Genomic DNA, 16,531 nt, shown 5'->3' with positions numbered 1-16,531 from the left:
AAGGTGCAATTCAAACGCACAAAACTTTAGCTTGAACACCTGACTTAGATGGACCGCTCACCCACAGAGGATCGTTCCTGGCAAACTTTGGCAGCCCTGTCTGTCCATGTGTCACATAGCTGCAGCGGCAGAGGTAAACATGAGCTGACACCTGTCACAGATGTTGGAGCTAGCCAACAACCTAGCCCACATATCTGTCCGTCTATCTGTGGCTATCTGTCATATGTCATCCAGCTGGAACCAAGGAACTAAGCAGTGCCATTTCTGCTAATATCTCTTTCAACACTGATGCCAGGAGTCATGTGGGGAAAAAGCAGATGATATCTTTTTGTGGGTGTTATATAGTTCAATACTTTGCTTAGAATTTTACAACCGTTTTTCAAGCCCTTCCAAAATCGGTGAAGCTTTTTCACCACCATACAACTCCAATATTACATATATATTTTCTGAACCTGAAAGAAAAGGAGCTTCTTTTTTTTTTATGTATGCTATTGTGAAGCCTCTTGATATTACAAGGAAAAAGTAAAATCCAAATGAATATTTTATTCCGTATTCTATTCAAACACAAAATAGCCCGAGGCATCCAGGCAGCAAACAGAAGTATCAGCCGACTGCCTTTCTAGTTGTTATTGACTGGAGACAGTCCAGAGCCTTTGCTACACTCACACCACAAGCCTTTGTGCTCAGATGTTTTGCTCAGACTAGATTGTTTTATTTCTTTTTTCTAAAATGTAGCCGTTTGCGTCATTTCTAAAATTTGTCCACTATCAGAGTTTAGCGGGAACTGGTTACGTCCCTGAACTGATACACATGGATGAAAAGAACAATAACAAAGATGTCACATGCACAGCACTGTCATACAGAAGTATGCATGAAGGCCACTAAAGTCAGCAGACAGTCTTTCATGTATAAGCTGATGTGCAAGGGCCATGCATATTTATGGAGATTAACACATTAATGCATAATCAGGAGTTGCAGAATTGTTATACGAGGGCATTGATAAATAAGATCTTTTAATTCAGGATGCCATTGGCTACTTAAAACTACACTTCCCAGCTTGTCTCTCAATCACTCAAGTATGGAAAGAAGATTTATCTCTTTTGCTTAGACGGGGAAATGAGATAAAAGTCATGAGAATTCTAGCTTGCCTGTTCAGACTGAGAGACCTTAACATAACAGTCTCAGAATCAGGACTGGAAAGATCAGATCCCATTCTGTTTGGGCTTGGGATCGGTCTTTGGGATCGGTCTTTCAGAGAAAAACCAAGGATCATTAGTCAGAAATGAAAGAAGTTATTTCTGGTTGAAAACTTATGACCTCATAATAAAGGAATTAAAGTTGAGAAATTCACTCTGCTGCTCAGCATCACTATAAATGTCTGAAAGAAGGCTGAAAGTTCTATATACAAGTTCGATATAGCAGATAAATCTCTCTAAATTCTTCCCAAATAACCAAAAGTCATTCATCATCCAACTTAAATAAACTTCCCTACTTATTTTCATATGAGCACAATGGCTCACATCAGAAATGGCATTAAGATTACACTCAAGCCACAAACTAGAGTGCACCTTCACCATATATTACAGCCCAATAAAATAAATGAAATCTCTCTATCCTATTTTATTCCTTTTTTAAAGCAATGCTAACACAAAACCGTCAATCTGATAGTATTATATTAGATAGGCAATGCAGAAACAGTTTCATTTCACACACTTTTTGCAAGATTCAAGGATATTCAATAAGTTTTTAAGGATTTTCCAGCACCGGAACAAGCCCTTTTAGAATTTAGTGCATCAATCATTTGTACGTGGGAGAAAAGCACCAGCTGGTAGTTTTAGAAAAAAAAAAGAAGAAATATTGGTGATAGGAGGTTTCATGTCGTGTGTTTTCATTATGCCAACACCAGCTAGAGCCAGAAATTCAAGCTGTGTTGTGATTGCTGAGACGCATGTCACACACTAATGTAGTGTGTCATGTGGGAATGATAGCAGTGTGTCTGTATCTATGAAGCGTCACATCCTGTTTTAGACAAGGCCATTTCAAAAACACCCTACTGACAGACAAAAATGACAAGGCGTCTGCCGCAGTGGGGGTTTGAGGAACGCAACAAAAATAGAGTTCTCTCTCTGCACGGCCCCGGCACCTTGCTGTCACACCGACTACTCGTCTCCCATCACACTTCTCAGGGGCAGAATATCTGCAGGGCTCAGAGCTTTAAGCTATAAAACACGTCTTTCATTCTGTACAATCACTGTTAAATGAGACTGTAAATGGGTCGTACAGAAACACTGACATGTGATATGATACTTCATGTAACACATACAATAAAGTTTACTATAAATACAGAAGACCAGACTATTGTGAACCCACCCAATTGACTACTTTTGTCCTCTCCAACAAGCACAACCTCCGCCAAAGTAGCTCACTCTCTGGACAGCATTTACTTTTAAGGGAATAGTATTAGATATATGTATACAGTGGAACCCCGACTTACGAATACGCTGTTTCATGAAAAATTCAAGTTACGAAGGCACTGAACGGCAATATTTCTGCCCGTGTTACGGCAAAATGCCCGAGTAACGAAATCCGCTGGTTCTGATTGGCTGAGCCTACAATGCCCACAATGCCTTCCGAATCATGTGACAACCCCTTGGCTTCCATACTTGCGCTTCGCTGTTCCACTTGAACAACGTATTGTTGTTTTAGTTAGCAATTAGCCTATAGCCTATCATTCAGAATTGCCTCACTCAAAACGCGCAATGGGTGCTTCAACTTACGAAAATACAGCAATGACATCGGGATGTCATTCGGGCTGGAGAAGTGTAGTCGGATGATAACAAAGAGAGGGAAGGTAGTCAGAACTGAGGGGATCGAGCTACCAGAAGGCAACATTGCAGACATAGAGGACAGTTACAAGTACCTGGGGATCCCGCAGGCGAATGGGAACCATGAAGAGGCCGCTAGGAAAGCTGCAACCACCAAGTACCTGCAGAGGGTCAGGCAAGTCCTGAGGAGTCAGCTGAACGGTAAGAACAAGATCCCGGCCATCAACACCTACGCCCTGCCCGTGATCAGGTACCCAGCTGGTATAATAAGTTGGCCAAAGGAGGAGATAGAAGCCACTGACATCAAGACAAGGAAGCTCCTTACCATGCATGGAGGGTTTCACCCCAAGTCCAGCACCCTGAGGCTGTACGCTAAGTGGAAGGAAGCGGGCCGGGGACTGGTGAGTGTCAGCACCACAGTCCAGGATGAGACAACGAACATCCAAGAATACATTGGGAAGATGGCCCCAACTGACAGCGTGCTCAGTGAATACCTCAGGCAGCAGAAACCCAAGAAAGAGGAGGGAGACGAGGAACCATCATGGAAGGACAGGCCCCTGCACGGTATGTACCACCGGCAGATAGAGGAGGTGGCTGATATCCAGAAATCCTACCAGTGGCTGGACAAAGCTGGACTGAAAGACAGCACAGAGGCACTAATCATGGCAGCACAAGAACAAGCTCTGAGTACAAGATCCACAGAGGCTGGGGTCTATCACACCAGGCAAGACCCCAGGTGCAGGCTGTGTAAAGATGCCCCAGAGACAATCCAGCACATAACAGCAGGGTGCAAGATGCTAGCAGGCAGGGCATACATGGAGTGTATATATATATGTATGTGTGTGTGTGTGTGTGTGTGTGTGTGTGTGTGTGTGTGTGTGTGTGTGTGTGTGTGTGTGTGTGTTTGTGTGTGTGTGTATATGTATATAAAAACAAGTCTTATTTTGCCCAGTTTTAAGTACAGTTTGAGTTTGTTTAGTAATAAATAACAAGTCAACACAGTTTTTGATCACAAGTTTATATCTTAAAAAAAAAACCCCACTTATATACATTGTACTTGATTCAAATTGTATGTACTCATAGATTTATAACCTATTACTGTCCTTTACATAGTCATTGAAAAATTAATCAGCTATACCGAAAGGATCCATTGCCAACATATTCTTACCAACTTATTGTCATTTTAAATAACTCTATATAGTATTACTATCGCTTTGTCTATTGAAGGAGAGGTCAGAGGTCAAAGGTGACACATATTAAATATTTATATTGTGCTTTCTTTATGATGACAACACACACCACACTCCTAGGATCATAGTTTCTAAGTTTTAAGGCTTATTGTCAAATTCTGACCAATAAATCATCAAGCTGACCTTGAAGACTTCGGCGGATGTAAGCCAAATTCTAACAGAATGCTAATTTGACCCCACTCTACAGCCCTACGAATGTAATGATAATTCCTTCAAAAATGTTCAAGCTGTTGTGTTTACAGACAGAATGACTTACGACAGAATAAGAACTGAACATGTGGGTGAAATGCGGTTGTAGAAATTGGGGGGTTAAAAACAGATCTAATGATGTGTTTGTCGAGCATTGTTCTGTACACAATGCTCAAGTCAGTCTAAAAATGTCCTTGTGTCAGTATGCCCTACATCATAAATGGCTTGAATCCTAAGTTCAATAATGTCTATATAAACGTACTCCTGGAAAGAACATTTTAGAGCACTCCATCCATCTCCATTAAGACGTGTTGTTTTTTTGGTGGGGGATCCACACACTGGATCAGTTCAAACTACATGCTGACTGTCAGTTTTTAATCTGCCCTTTATTGTCTAAGGCTGGTGCCTGTGACTTCTCATTCAAACTTTAGTACTATCCAGTAGTCACATGTAACTACTAAGCCCTAGATGCTTTTAACCAGCAGCAGTACCTTAAATTTTACAAACCACATCCCTGCATCCTCTGTGCTGACAAAAACACAGAACGGCAGAAACATTTTATCCAAGTTTAAAGCTGAAACTGAAAGCTGAGGTTAAACAGCTGAGTGTTCACAGTAAGTAGGATTTGACTGACATCTCCAGAAGAATATACACCCATGCTTTCCCACTGACACGCAGACCAACCCACTCAGCTCCCCAGCACGTGTTTGTCACACACATGAACCCCTCCTCTCCCCGACCCATACACTCTCTCAAACACACACATACACACACCCCTGTCATTTCCCGTGACATTCCCAGCCTCCATTACCTGCATGCATTAACAAACCTCTCTGATGTTAAAAATTATAATTCATACATTTGAATAATTCAGATTACTTTAAAAGCTGTGGGCTCACACTCGCTCACTCTTTTCCCAGCTTGAATGAAAAGTGTTTACCTCAAATCGCATTCGAATAAATCCTATAAGTCCTTTTAAAATTCCTTAGATAAACCAATCAAATACCCCCAGTGCTGGGCTGACTGGCCAATCAAAATTAGCATTCGTAGAAGCGGCCTAGTTTTACTTAAAATCCATCAAATAGCAAATCAAACTGCAGCGTCTATTTGTGAGGTTCAGTTTGTTAGAGTTAGAAAAAAAGGTGACTAATAAAGTGAGAGTGAGAGAAAAAGGGCCCTGCTGCACCAGATGTGTGTGCACGTGTGTGTGTGTGTGTGTGTGTGCACGTGTGTGTTTGTGGTGAGAGTGAGACATTTAAAAACAGTCAACAAGAAACAGGTTAGCAAACTGCACGTTCCCTTTAGATTAGATCTAAGGTTTGGATGGTGAGACCTCACATCTTTTCTCATCTCACTGTCCATGTCGGTTTCTGTTAATTCCAGCTATCTGTAAATCATAACCTTCTGCTTCCTTTTTCTGTGTTTTCAAAACAACAACTGTCTCTGACACTCATATTTCCTGTGCTGTAACGGATTACTCCCCACCCTACACTCAACACGCGCGCAGACAGTTCCCATAGAGGACATCACTCTGACTTGCACTAATGTCACAGACTTGTGCCAATCCCGTGGTTCTCAAAGTGTGGGACGGGCCCCCTTTGCTTCCTAGTTGGCATAGAGCCAGCACAGGGGATGTGTGAACAATGGGCATTTTGACTCTGTACGTTTATACCTGCAGCGCTGTAGTGGTGCAGTGTGGTGTGCTTTCATTTGGGGGACAGTGACAAAAATATCTGAAGTATCCGGTAGTGTGGGTAACTCTGGTTGGTGTTTGTGCTATTGCGGGTCCTTATGTGCAGCCCATGCAACGTTTAACACAACACCAAGTGTTTAAAAAAAAAGCACAAACACTCAACTGTATCTCCTGTTTGAGCTTCTCACACAAGCTTTTTTTAATCTTCTGTGTGAGGCTTTTTTTAATTTTGCACTTCTTCCTCTTAATGGTGAACTAAAACACACTTTTTAACCAATCAGTAGTCTGTCTATATATGGGATTATTACTTGTACATGTTGGTGGCTTCTTGGCAGAGTGTACAGGAGTGTGCCTCCATTTAAGTTGAATTCCTACAATCCCTTTCTTGGACACAGAGAAATGCAAACTTACACCAAAAGCAGGATGATAAAAATTCAGTGATTACAGTTTATATTTAAATTTAAGATTCAACTTGGAATGAGCATTGTTCGTGACACAAACAGATTCCTATTAATGTTATCCATTGTAGTGCATGAGGTCCTGGTAATTAGGAGTGAAAGATGTATATACTGATTTATGTATTTACTGTTGGTAGTTTGCATTGAAAGCTAAACCTGTTTTTAAATCTATGCATGTGTCTGAGTATACCCTGTCTTTCTAACGGGCAGGTGCGTTTCTTCCTCCTCATTTCACCCAAATCATACTAACATAATCGTAAAAACATACAAATACACACCAAGGTTCAAGCAGCTGGTGGGTTTGTCCTTGACTGCCCACCCTGTGGCAGTGGCATGGATGCAGCTGTTTTAGAGGGTTCAGGATGGGATTTTAAAAGCCGTGTCCTTGTCAAGGGTGGACTCTTGGTTTATTTTGGGGGGGTTTTTTGGAGGGGAGGGAGGGTTAATTACCCCAATCTCGAAGGTTGTGTAAAGACCAGCACTCACATTGCTTTGAAAGTTCCAGCCTCGTTATTTATGTCAATTAAAGTACTCTATTAGCTGTGCAGGTGCAATTAGCACACAAGGATACTTTCTTTTGGGAAGTAATACAGCAGAGACCAGCGTTATCCAATCAGTTCTGAGCAAATTATATAACACACCTGGCACATTTGCAGTACAGAATTTATTCATCTCTTTCTCATGCAAGCATCACAACAGGCATCCCTGCTGTGATGCTTGCACTCGGATAGAAAACTGTGGCGCAAAGGTAACACAAAACAACTTAAATGGTTTACTAATGATTTTCATGACACTAAGTATTATCAGTAGCGCGTTTGGGAGCCAGGATCAACCTGAACGAGTAAATCCTAAGAGTCCAGAACACAAGCAGCCTGGCAAGTCCTGTTAGTGGGATGTTCTTACGGCAGTGGGGTGAAGAACGGCATAATAAGAAGTTTCAATACTTTGCGAGAGGTTTCATACATTTCATTTTATCTATAGGTATGAGGCTAGAATGCTGTTATAAAAGACACGTGTGAAGAGAAAGGAAGAAATGTACCTTTGTCCCTTTTCAACTTAGCATGTTTTTGTGATTACTGTGAAATAAGTAAAGTTAAAGGCAGAACAAATGGATTTTTTTTCATCGTTTTTCATGTCTTTGGCAACTCATAGGAAGATTTTGTGCATTAATACTTAATTTTACAGCACAGTTTGAAACACAATGAGCTCATGGATAAACGCTGGTGTTAAAGGGATAACAGAGTGACCCTAGCTAGTTTAAACAAATGAAAAACAGGCTTTTTTTAATAGACAGTTGGCTTTTAAAATGCATGTCATAAAATGGATGATAGCGCCTCGATAATTAAGTTAGCCACTTGTGTCATGAGTGCGTAGACTTGCCCTTGACTGACCTGCCTGGGGCTCTAACAGAGGCATGGCCTGCTGTGCAGTTAGGGATTCTGGGAGTGTGCTCTTAAGGAACAGATGCCAGCGCACAACAGCTGTTCCTTTGGCATCAAACTAGAGCCAACTGGCTGGACCCTCTACCCAAGAACAAAAACATCAACATGTGTTACTAAAACCTCTCCCTCTTAATAGGACACACACACACACACACACACACACACACACACACAGAGAAAACTACACACAGGAGTACGCTGAATCAGAACTTAAGTGTCTCCACAACCAGACTGAACCACAGAGACATCGACACAACCTTTTATACTCAATGTGAGCACAGTCAGGGTCAAAATCCACCAACATAAAGGAGAAAAGGAAGTGGGAGTGCTGGATTTATAACTCAAGGCAAAGCAACAATGTGTCACATTAATTTTTTTTTATCTCAGTTATCCTGTTCTAAACCAAAACTGTAACTGAAATTCCAATAATTGCTCAGCCCTGTGTAGTGATTGTGTGTGTCTGTCTATGACAGAGAAAAGGTACTCACCCTGAAAAGACTGCCTAGCTCTCTCCACTAGCTCCTCTATGGGATAACTGGCCAAGTCTCCTCTTGCATGCTTCGTCTTGCAGTAGGTACACGCATTCAGACACCTACACCGACAGAAAGACACAAAAGAAAATGTAAAAAGAGAAAGATCGAGTAAAACCTTCACTTTTGACTTTATTGAGGAAAACATGTTTTTTGCTTTGGGGGCTTGTGTTTCAATCTTTTTGTGCTCCATTTATATGCTACAGTATAAATCTAATAATATATTAAACATCAAATGAAAGAAGCTGCTTGTATTCACCAATTCTATTGGAAATGGATGTCAACTTAAATGAACTATACTCAGCTGAAAATGTGAAGGTGGAATATAAAAAATATATAAATGAATACAAGAGACTTTTAAAAGGAAAGTAATGAAGCTTGCCCTGTCAATTAAGGAAAAGCAGTAAAAGACAGGGGAGAGTTTAAACTGCACTCTCTTTTATAAACTGTTTCAAAGGACTAGATCCAAAGTGACCATGGACAGCTGTCTCGAAGACCGAGGCAAACAGTGGAAACGCTAGAGTCGCCGCATTGTTTTGTTCGAGAAAAAGAAGAGAGGCTTGATTCAAATTGACTGTGAAAGGAAGGGAAAGGAGAATGAAGCAGAACAGAAAAATGAGAACAGAAATAAAACTGCCTCACACTAGAACCATGAGTATGGCAGGGCGTAAACTCCGGGAGAGTGCTTGGTTGGGAAGATCAACCAAACCACACTCTATTAAAACCATATAATGAATTTAGATTCAATATCTGACCTCCAATTTGTCATAGTAGTTTGAAAAGTACAACCTGGCATTAAAAAAAGTTGGTGTGATGTGTTAACATCCTGAACTGCAAATCAATTACATCCTATATTAAACTGAAAATGGTAAAACACACACAAACCGACAGTATTACAAAAATAACAGTCTCGTTCGGTGCATTTTAAGTATTTAGCATCTTTTCCAGCCAACTGTTGTTGGTATGGAATTTCTGAGGTTACGTGAGCATATGACATCTTTGTATTTTCTATTTTCCATCTAATTTTATTTTTATGCATTTTTCTTTTTCTGGCTTTTTTCCCCTCGTTGGCTCCATTAGTTGCAAGTACATGTTATTGGGTCAGTCTGAATAAAACGCTGTGGCATCTCATTAGCAAAATACTGCAAAGTAATTGGGGGTAAAGACCCAAACAAACTCAATTATGGCTAATAATGGGCCAGTACTTCTACTCATAAAGAAAACCTGACTGTCCATTAGCACAGCACTACTAATGGAGGCTTCTAACCTTGGGAATACATTAGGTACAGCTCTGTTGCTAAAGCTGATCATGGTAACATAAAACAATGCTTGGGATTTTGTTATATATGTATCCTAAAAGCGGCTCTGCTCTGGTTCACTCGAAAAAGGGACAGAATAATTTCAGACAGGACACACATTACGCTGCACAGAACTGATGATGCTGATGAAATACTGTCAAAATAAAAGATGTGTAGAAACTAAATTTTACATTGCTGGCAAGGAGGCCGATGTAATGACAGACCTTCTTAGCAAAACTCTCAGGGCCAAACACAAGAACCTCAGTTTTGAGGAGGACATTTGAAGACATCACCTTATTAATGGCAGTGAAACATTCATCAACAAAGAGCAGACTCTTGAGAGTTTTCAGCATAACAGAAAAGTACAGTGGTGTATCGTCTGCATAGCAATGACAGGAAACGTCTTTGAAACTGAACATGACCCAGGGATAAAAAGAAAAGAGTATTGGTCCAAATACATGTACATGCAGTTACTACTAGGACTCCTAAAAATGTCTATCTGATAAAAAAAAAATAAAAAATGGTGTGATGTAAGCGAAACAACTCGCCTTTAAAATGTACCGTATTTTCCGTACTATAAGGCGCACTTAAAATCCTTTAATTTTCTCAAAAATCAACAGTGCGCCTTATGTATGAATTCTGGTTGTGCTTACTGACCTCAAACCAATTTTATGTGGTACACAACGCTCAAAACCTGTCGAAAAATGTATGAGTACGACTTTGGTAAGCTACGAAGCTGCACCACTTGACGGATTGTTGGAGCATTATGGCTACCACAGTCAGGAGCCTTGCGGAGTAATCTGGGTCCAAAACTCCGTTCAGGTCCCAATGTCAAACGAACACAGACACATCACTGAGAGTTACAAACTGTCTAAATTCTTTCATCTTCAATAAAATGATCAGTGTTGCTGCTTTACCAGGTGTAACAATTAAGTTTAACATCCAGGCATCCATGAAAAAAAAATTTATTAAATTTAACAGAGTTATAAGTTAGCGGGAAGTTAGCTCGCTAGTTTCCATCTAAACATGATATAGCATGTTCAGACTGAGAGATTTGTGAAAAAATTCAAACATACAGCTCTGCTATCACTACCAACATAAATAAAAACTGAAAACTAAACAGCAGTGACTTTTGTAGGGTTACTGAATTTGGGCTAGCTGGTATATAATGATGTGCTACGCGATTGCTAGCAACACAGCTATGTTAGCATAACATAAACACAGTGAAGCTGGAGGATGAACACTAACTTTTTTCCACTCAATAAAAGTTAACGTGACAGGATGCTGTAAACGGACCAAACTTCAGTGAATTGAGTGAATAGAGCAGCTGCGCGAAAATTCAACATTAATGAATCAATGGTACGGAAGTGGAGGAAGCAAGAAGAATGAGTTGAGTAAAGTTTGACTTATCTGACTGTTTTGTTTCGCTTAATGCGCCTTACAATCCGATGTGCCTTATGTATACAAACAGACCCGTTCATCAATAAGTGCGCCTTATAATCCGGTGCGCCTTATGGTCCGAAAAAAAAACAAAACAGTAAGCATAAACTGCATCCTTGACATTCAAGGAAAAATAACACTGATCCCCAGAAACCTGAAGCACAAAGGCCAAAATTTGTGGGCCAAAAAGTACTGCCTCACAAAAGACACCGCTAATCATACTATGATATTACTCCATATATAAAACAATATTGTGCTCAAGAATGATCATGTTTTTCAATTAGTAGGAATGGTGGATTAGTTAATCCTGATAGTTTCCACTATCCAGTGAGTAATGTTGTGAAGCATCTCAGGGGGAAGGTGGGATCATCTGTAATATGGTAACATTTTTTTACATAATCGATATACAAGAAGTGATATATAAATATGTTCCGTAGAGGAAAGTTCAGCTGACCCTGTTCTTCCTCTGATGGTTCGTAGTTAAATACTGGATCACATTTAAACCAGTGATAAAAAAAAGAGGTTAACCACAGCTTATTACAGAGCAGATACACTACAACTTTACAAAGCTGAAATTCTTTGTCAAAAATAAGCAACACGCAATAACCTAAAGATGATAAAAAAAAAAAAGGTCATTCTGTTATGGCGCAAGACAGCTACATGTCGATCCACTTGTTCCACTGCATTTGTTGGACCATCTAACACCTTGCACACTAAAATGCAACAGCCCCTCTCTTATAATCGTTTTGACATTCATTTAAAATAGCAGAAGAATTTTCAATGACACAAATCACCACAACGGGAAAAGAAAACGGAGCTATCCATCCATCCATCTCTCCTTCTCAGAGTATTGCTTTGCTGAGGGCACTAAAGATGGCAGCTAGGTCACAGGACCTTGCTGTGGAGAAAACACAGACAGATGGGACCCCGTGTGCGTGCACACACACCGACACAGACACACACACACACCACCAGGGGGTCAATCCATCTTAATGTGATCAGGCCCAGCTGAATGGATCACACCAACATTAATCTCAAGAGACAGTCAGTGGCCTGTTTGTGTGTCTGTGTGTATTTGCATCAGTAATGTGCAATGTGTGTGCGTTCGTATGGCTGTGTTCAAGTGTGCTGCTGTTGCTGAACATTTGTCCAGTATCACAACAATGCATTAGCGGTTTCGACTTCTCCATTAGCCAGGACGGTCTGTGACAACTCGTCGGCACCCTTAGACCAACGGTGAGCGCAACAGAGGAGCCTGTGTCCGTCACTCACTGTGGCAGGCACATGCACGCCTTCACTTTGTATTAAAGTTGCGATGGATGATAAATGATTTGAACTTGTACGATTTTAAAGTTGCTTTTACCATTCAGGAAAACTAAGCAGCTGCAGTGACGTAAAGACACACCTTGATAATTAAATCCAAATATTTCTCAGCCTACTTTATATCTGTCCTCGCTCCCTCTTCTGTTTTGTCCCAGTTAATTAAACCACAGAGGTAGCTGTTGTACCTGACAACAGTGTAGTTCATCAATGTGTTACAATGAGAAAGGTTACCTCCCCAATGTGCGTGTGTGCGTGCGTGCGTGCGTGTGAGATGAAGACGGAGAGATTATTGTGTGGTTGCAGCCTTGAAAAGGTAACAAAGGGAGGAAAACCCTGAGGTTCCTCTATACATTTGTAAGCCTGCCTCAATACACACACACACACACACACACACACACACACACACACACACACACACACACACACACACGCGCGCACACAAACAAAGTACAGTTCCCTTCGGGAAGGCTCCCTTGTGCTGCATATTAAGAACAAGAAAATCATTTCTCAGTGATAAGTATTTAGAATCTAGACATTAATTAGAAAGCTACACATTAATTAGAAAACAGCCATCGGTGTGTACGTGTGTTCGTCGGAGCTCGTATTGTGCCAGCTTCAAAACGCAATTATGAAAACAAAGCTTAAACTGCGAGGGGAAGTCTGAGCGCCATGCAAATTGTAAAGCAAGATTAGTCATTGCGCTTATTGTCGAGACGGGGAGACGGTGAAGTGGGTATATTAGCAAACAAAATCTCCAAACTGCTGTTATATGGCTGAACAATGCCTCGAGCCTGTAAGTTTGCTGTTAGTGTCATCTCAAAGTCAAAGTGGAGGTGGAGAAATAATATGGAGTCAAGGAACAAAGACTGCTGACACAATGAAGTTAAGACCTATTAGGAGCAATGAATAGAGGGGTTATTAGTAATTCAGAAAAAGATTGGCAGTTAAAACCCATTTCAAGTTGCATGGGAACTGCACACACACCGATGATCTTGTGTAACTCATATAAAAGGCAATATTCGTTACATCAAATATTATTAGGAGCTCTAATCATAAGGGTTTGGGATTAAGCTAAAATTACAGCGCTAATATCGTGTTGTGGCGCTTAGTCAATGGGGGTTAAGTGGAGTTGCGACGGTGGGTTTGAAACATTTTGTCTTGATGGCTATAGAAGACTAAACACAAACGACACAACAGAGGTTTTACTTCGTTTTTCAAAAGTGTAAATTTGTGCGAACACTTTTCTACAGTGGCTCGCTGTGTTAGGTTAAAAAAAAAAAAATCAATCAAGTAAAAGTTTTTGCATCAATATTTCACATGAGGATTGGTTGTTTTTGCGTATTTATGTGTGTGCATGGATTTCAGTGAGCTTCCTTTCATCTACAAGTGTGTGCTCTAATGCAGCTGGGCCCTGTTTCTCTCAGTGTTCAATCCAGCCTTTGTTCATGAACTCTCGAGTTCTGTTATCGAGTCTCATGTTCCCCGTGTTAAATACTGAAAGAGCTCTGTGTGCGCGTGTGTGCATTTTAGAAAATGTGTCACATGTTGACCCTGCTTTTCTACTACAGCAGCTTTGCTTGTTGTTTTGACTGAAAAAAGTCAGCATGTGTATGTGTGTGAGAGCATGTGCGCTTGCCTCTGAAACCACATCTCCACGTCCACATAGTAGCTGTGTTTTCCCAACTTCTTGTTTTGTCTGTAGTCTGACCTCGAGACGGTGTTTGTACTAAAGTCAACCAGCCCATTGTTGCTGGAAAATAATGGTGCGATATTTGTTTATTTTTGAACTCACTGATAAAGTGTCACGTGAAGATATGCTATGAGGTTAGGCCTACAGTCAGGCTGACTGAGTCAGTACTTGGTCAGGTAATCGGCTCACTTCTCTGGCTTACTAACCACTTTGCACTCTAACTTACTTGATTTTTAAGTCCCCTGTTTTGCTGATGATCTAAATGCTGAGCTGACTCATACAGTAGGTAGATTGAGAGGTCAGAAGGATCTGCACACAGTAATAACCGTCAACTGACAGCTTGTTTTGCTGACTTACTACTTCATGCAAGTCACTAGACAAAACAGTGGTTGGAGACTGCAGGTCGCCCGAAATGATTGTGACCGTTTGCAATGAACTTGTGATCTTGTTGCTTGAAGTTGATGAGCAGGTCTGCAACCACTTGCAAACAGCTGCCATCTTCAAAGCAAGTTTGATGTGTCAAGGTGATAAAACGGCAAGACGGAACCAGTCTGCTATCAGTCTGCAAAAGAACTGCATCAAGTTGGCAAATTACATGTAATGTGTTTGTGTTAATATGGTGTAAGTTGTCTACATATACATAAATTTAAACTAAACAAAATTCACATTAACTACTTACATTTAGAGTTCAGCTAGAACCTCAGATTTGAAACAGAAATTCCTCCACAAACCTTGCTTTCATATTGGAATAAAACCAGAATAGAACCAGATGACAACCAGTTGGGTTGAGTTCCCTGTTGCAGAGAGATGCACTACAGATTGACTAAAACATGTTGGCAATGTCTCTAACTACACATTAAAGAGAAATTATTTTCAAATGCAGTCAATGTGCAACAGAATTTTTTCTTCATTCTGACTGAATCATCAAGGAGTGACTAGTCAAGTTGATATTTCAAATGCCTTAAAGTGGACTTATTATGCTCATCTTTATTTTCTACCATGTATATAGTGTGATGGTTACTCACATAAAACATGGCTAAAGCTTCAAACAGTAAGGTTAGTGTATGTCGAGTAGTCCTAATGAGTGAAAAGTTTAAGCTCTACACTGCCATCCGCATGTTTCAGACCGTTTGGTTTTTTCTTCCTCTTGGCTCTGTATGACATCACTAAAAGTCAATATCTGTTTAAAGCACATGAATCGAGGGGCTTCAACAAAGCCCAGTCTAAGATAAATAAGGATAATTTCAAACCGTAAATCATGCAAAGCTACTCTAATCAAATCCACAAATAAAAATATGCAGCTGGAAATGTGCATAACAGGTCCACTTTAAAGCTCTTGTCATTTTATTGATGGTGGCTCAAGAGTTGGGAGTTCGCCTTCCGAGCCCCGGCTTGGACAGTCTCGGTCGTTGTGTCCTTGGGCAAGACACTTCACCCGTTGCCTACTGGTGGTGGTCAGAGGGCCAGGTGGCGCCAGTGTCCGGCAGCCTCGCCTCTGTCAGTGCGCCCCAGGGTGGCTGTGGCTACAATGTAGCTTGCCATCACCAGTGTGTGAATGGGTGGATGACTGGATGTGTAAAGCGCTTTGGGGTCCTTAGGGACTAGTAAAGCGCTATACAAATACAGGCCATTTACCATTTTACCATTTTACATCCAGCAGAATCTTTATATCAGAGGATGTAAAGGAATTATTGAGACCTTTTAAAATAGTTGGGTTTTTTCTGAATTAAGAGTTTTCAAAAGGATTCCAGTTCCTAAACAGTTTATTACAAACGTACCCACTCTCTTCTTAAACTCCATTCCTCTAAAGCAACAAAACAAAATGACTGGACTGGACTGGACTGGACTGCATGTGTACACACCACTACAGATAATGTAGTGGAAATTACCTCATTACTGGGCTGGTGTTTCTTATTGACAAAAAGTTGCTACTTGAGTCACAAATCTTCTCTAAAATAGTCACTCGTGTGTGTGGTCTGGGTGTTGCTCAGATTGTAGGGATGTAAATTTGTTTACACAGTCACAGTATGTCAATGTGTTTTCCTTAGGAGGATAAAAAAAAGCAAGCTCCTGTAATGTCTGTCATCAAATTTTTAGGTGAAGACATGTTGTTAAGGTTGAAGTAAGCTTAAGGTTTGACATGTAGTAGTTATGGTTAAAGCTCCAGAACATTTCTAACTGAACGTAATGCCCCCTGAAATCATGGATACACTAATAAACTACTGTGTGTATGTGTGTGCACGAGTGTGTGTGTGTAAATTGTGTTTGCCTGTGACACATTGGGACTAATTCAGTTACTCAGGGGTTCTGTAGCATAATACCTTGTAATGACACACAATCTCATTTTGTCCAAGGAGACACATCAATCTTTTGGATTTACTGTGGGGAGCACA

The 16,531-nt window shown here is 40.6% G+C and overlaps 1 protein-coding gene across 2 annotated transcripts in view; it reads right to left on the bottom strand.

The window, feature by feature from the left end:
- The window catches only part of cdkal1 (CDK5 regulatory subunit associated protein 1-like 1), a 242,918-nt gene that overhangs the window by 133,872 nt on the left and 92,515 nt on the right, over positions 1-16,531 (bottom strand). For both annotated transcript variants that reach the window (XM_025911505.1, XM_005450542.4), the window contains exon 8: positions 8,346-8,449. In XM_025911505.1, the coding sequence (XP_025767290.1) occupies positions 8,346-8,449 (104 nt within the window). The remainder of the gene's footprint in view (positions 1-8,345; positions 8,450-16,531) is intronic.

This window comes from Oreochromis niloticus, linkage group LG11, assembly GCF_001858045.2.
Source record: "Oreochromis niloticus isolate F11D_XX linkage group LG11, O_niloticus_UMD_NMBU, whole genome shotgun sequence".
Classification (NCBI taxonomy): Eukaryota; Metazoa; Chordata; class Actinopteri; order Cichliformes; family Cichlidae; genus Oreochromis; species Oreochromis niloticus.
Note: the sequence above shows the minus strand (reverse complement) of the source record. Positions and strands in the feature narration are given on the sequence as shown.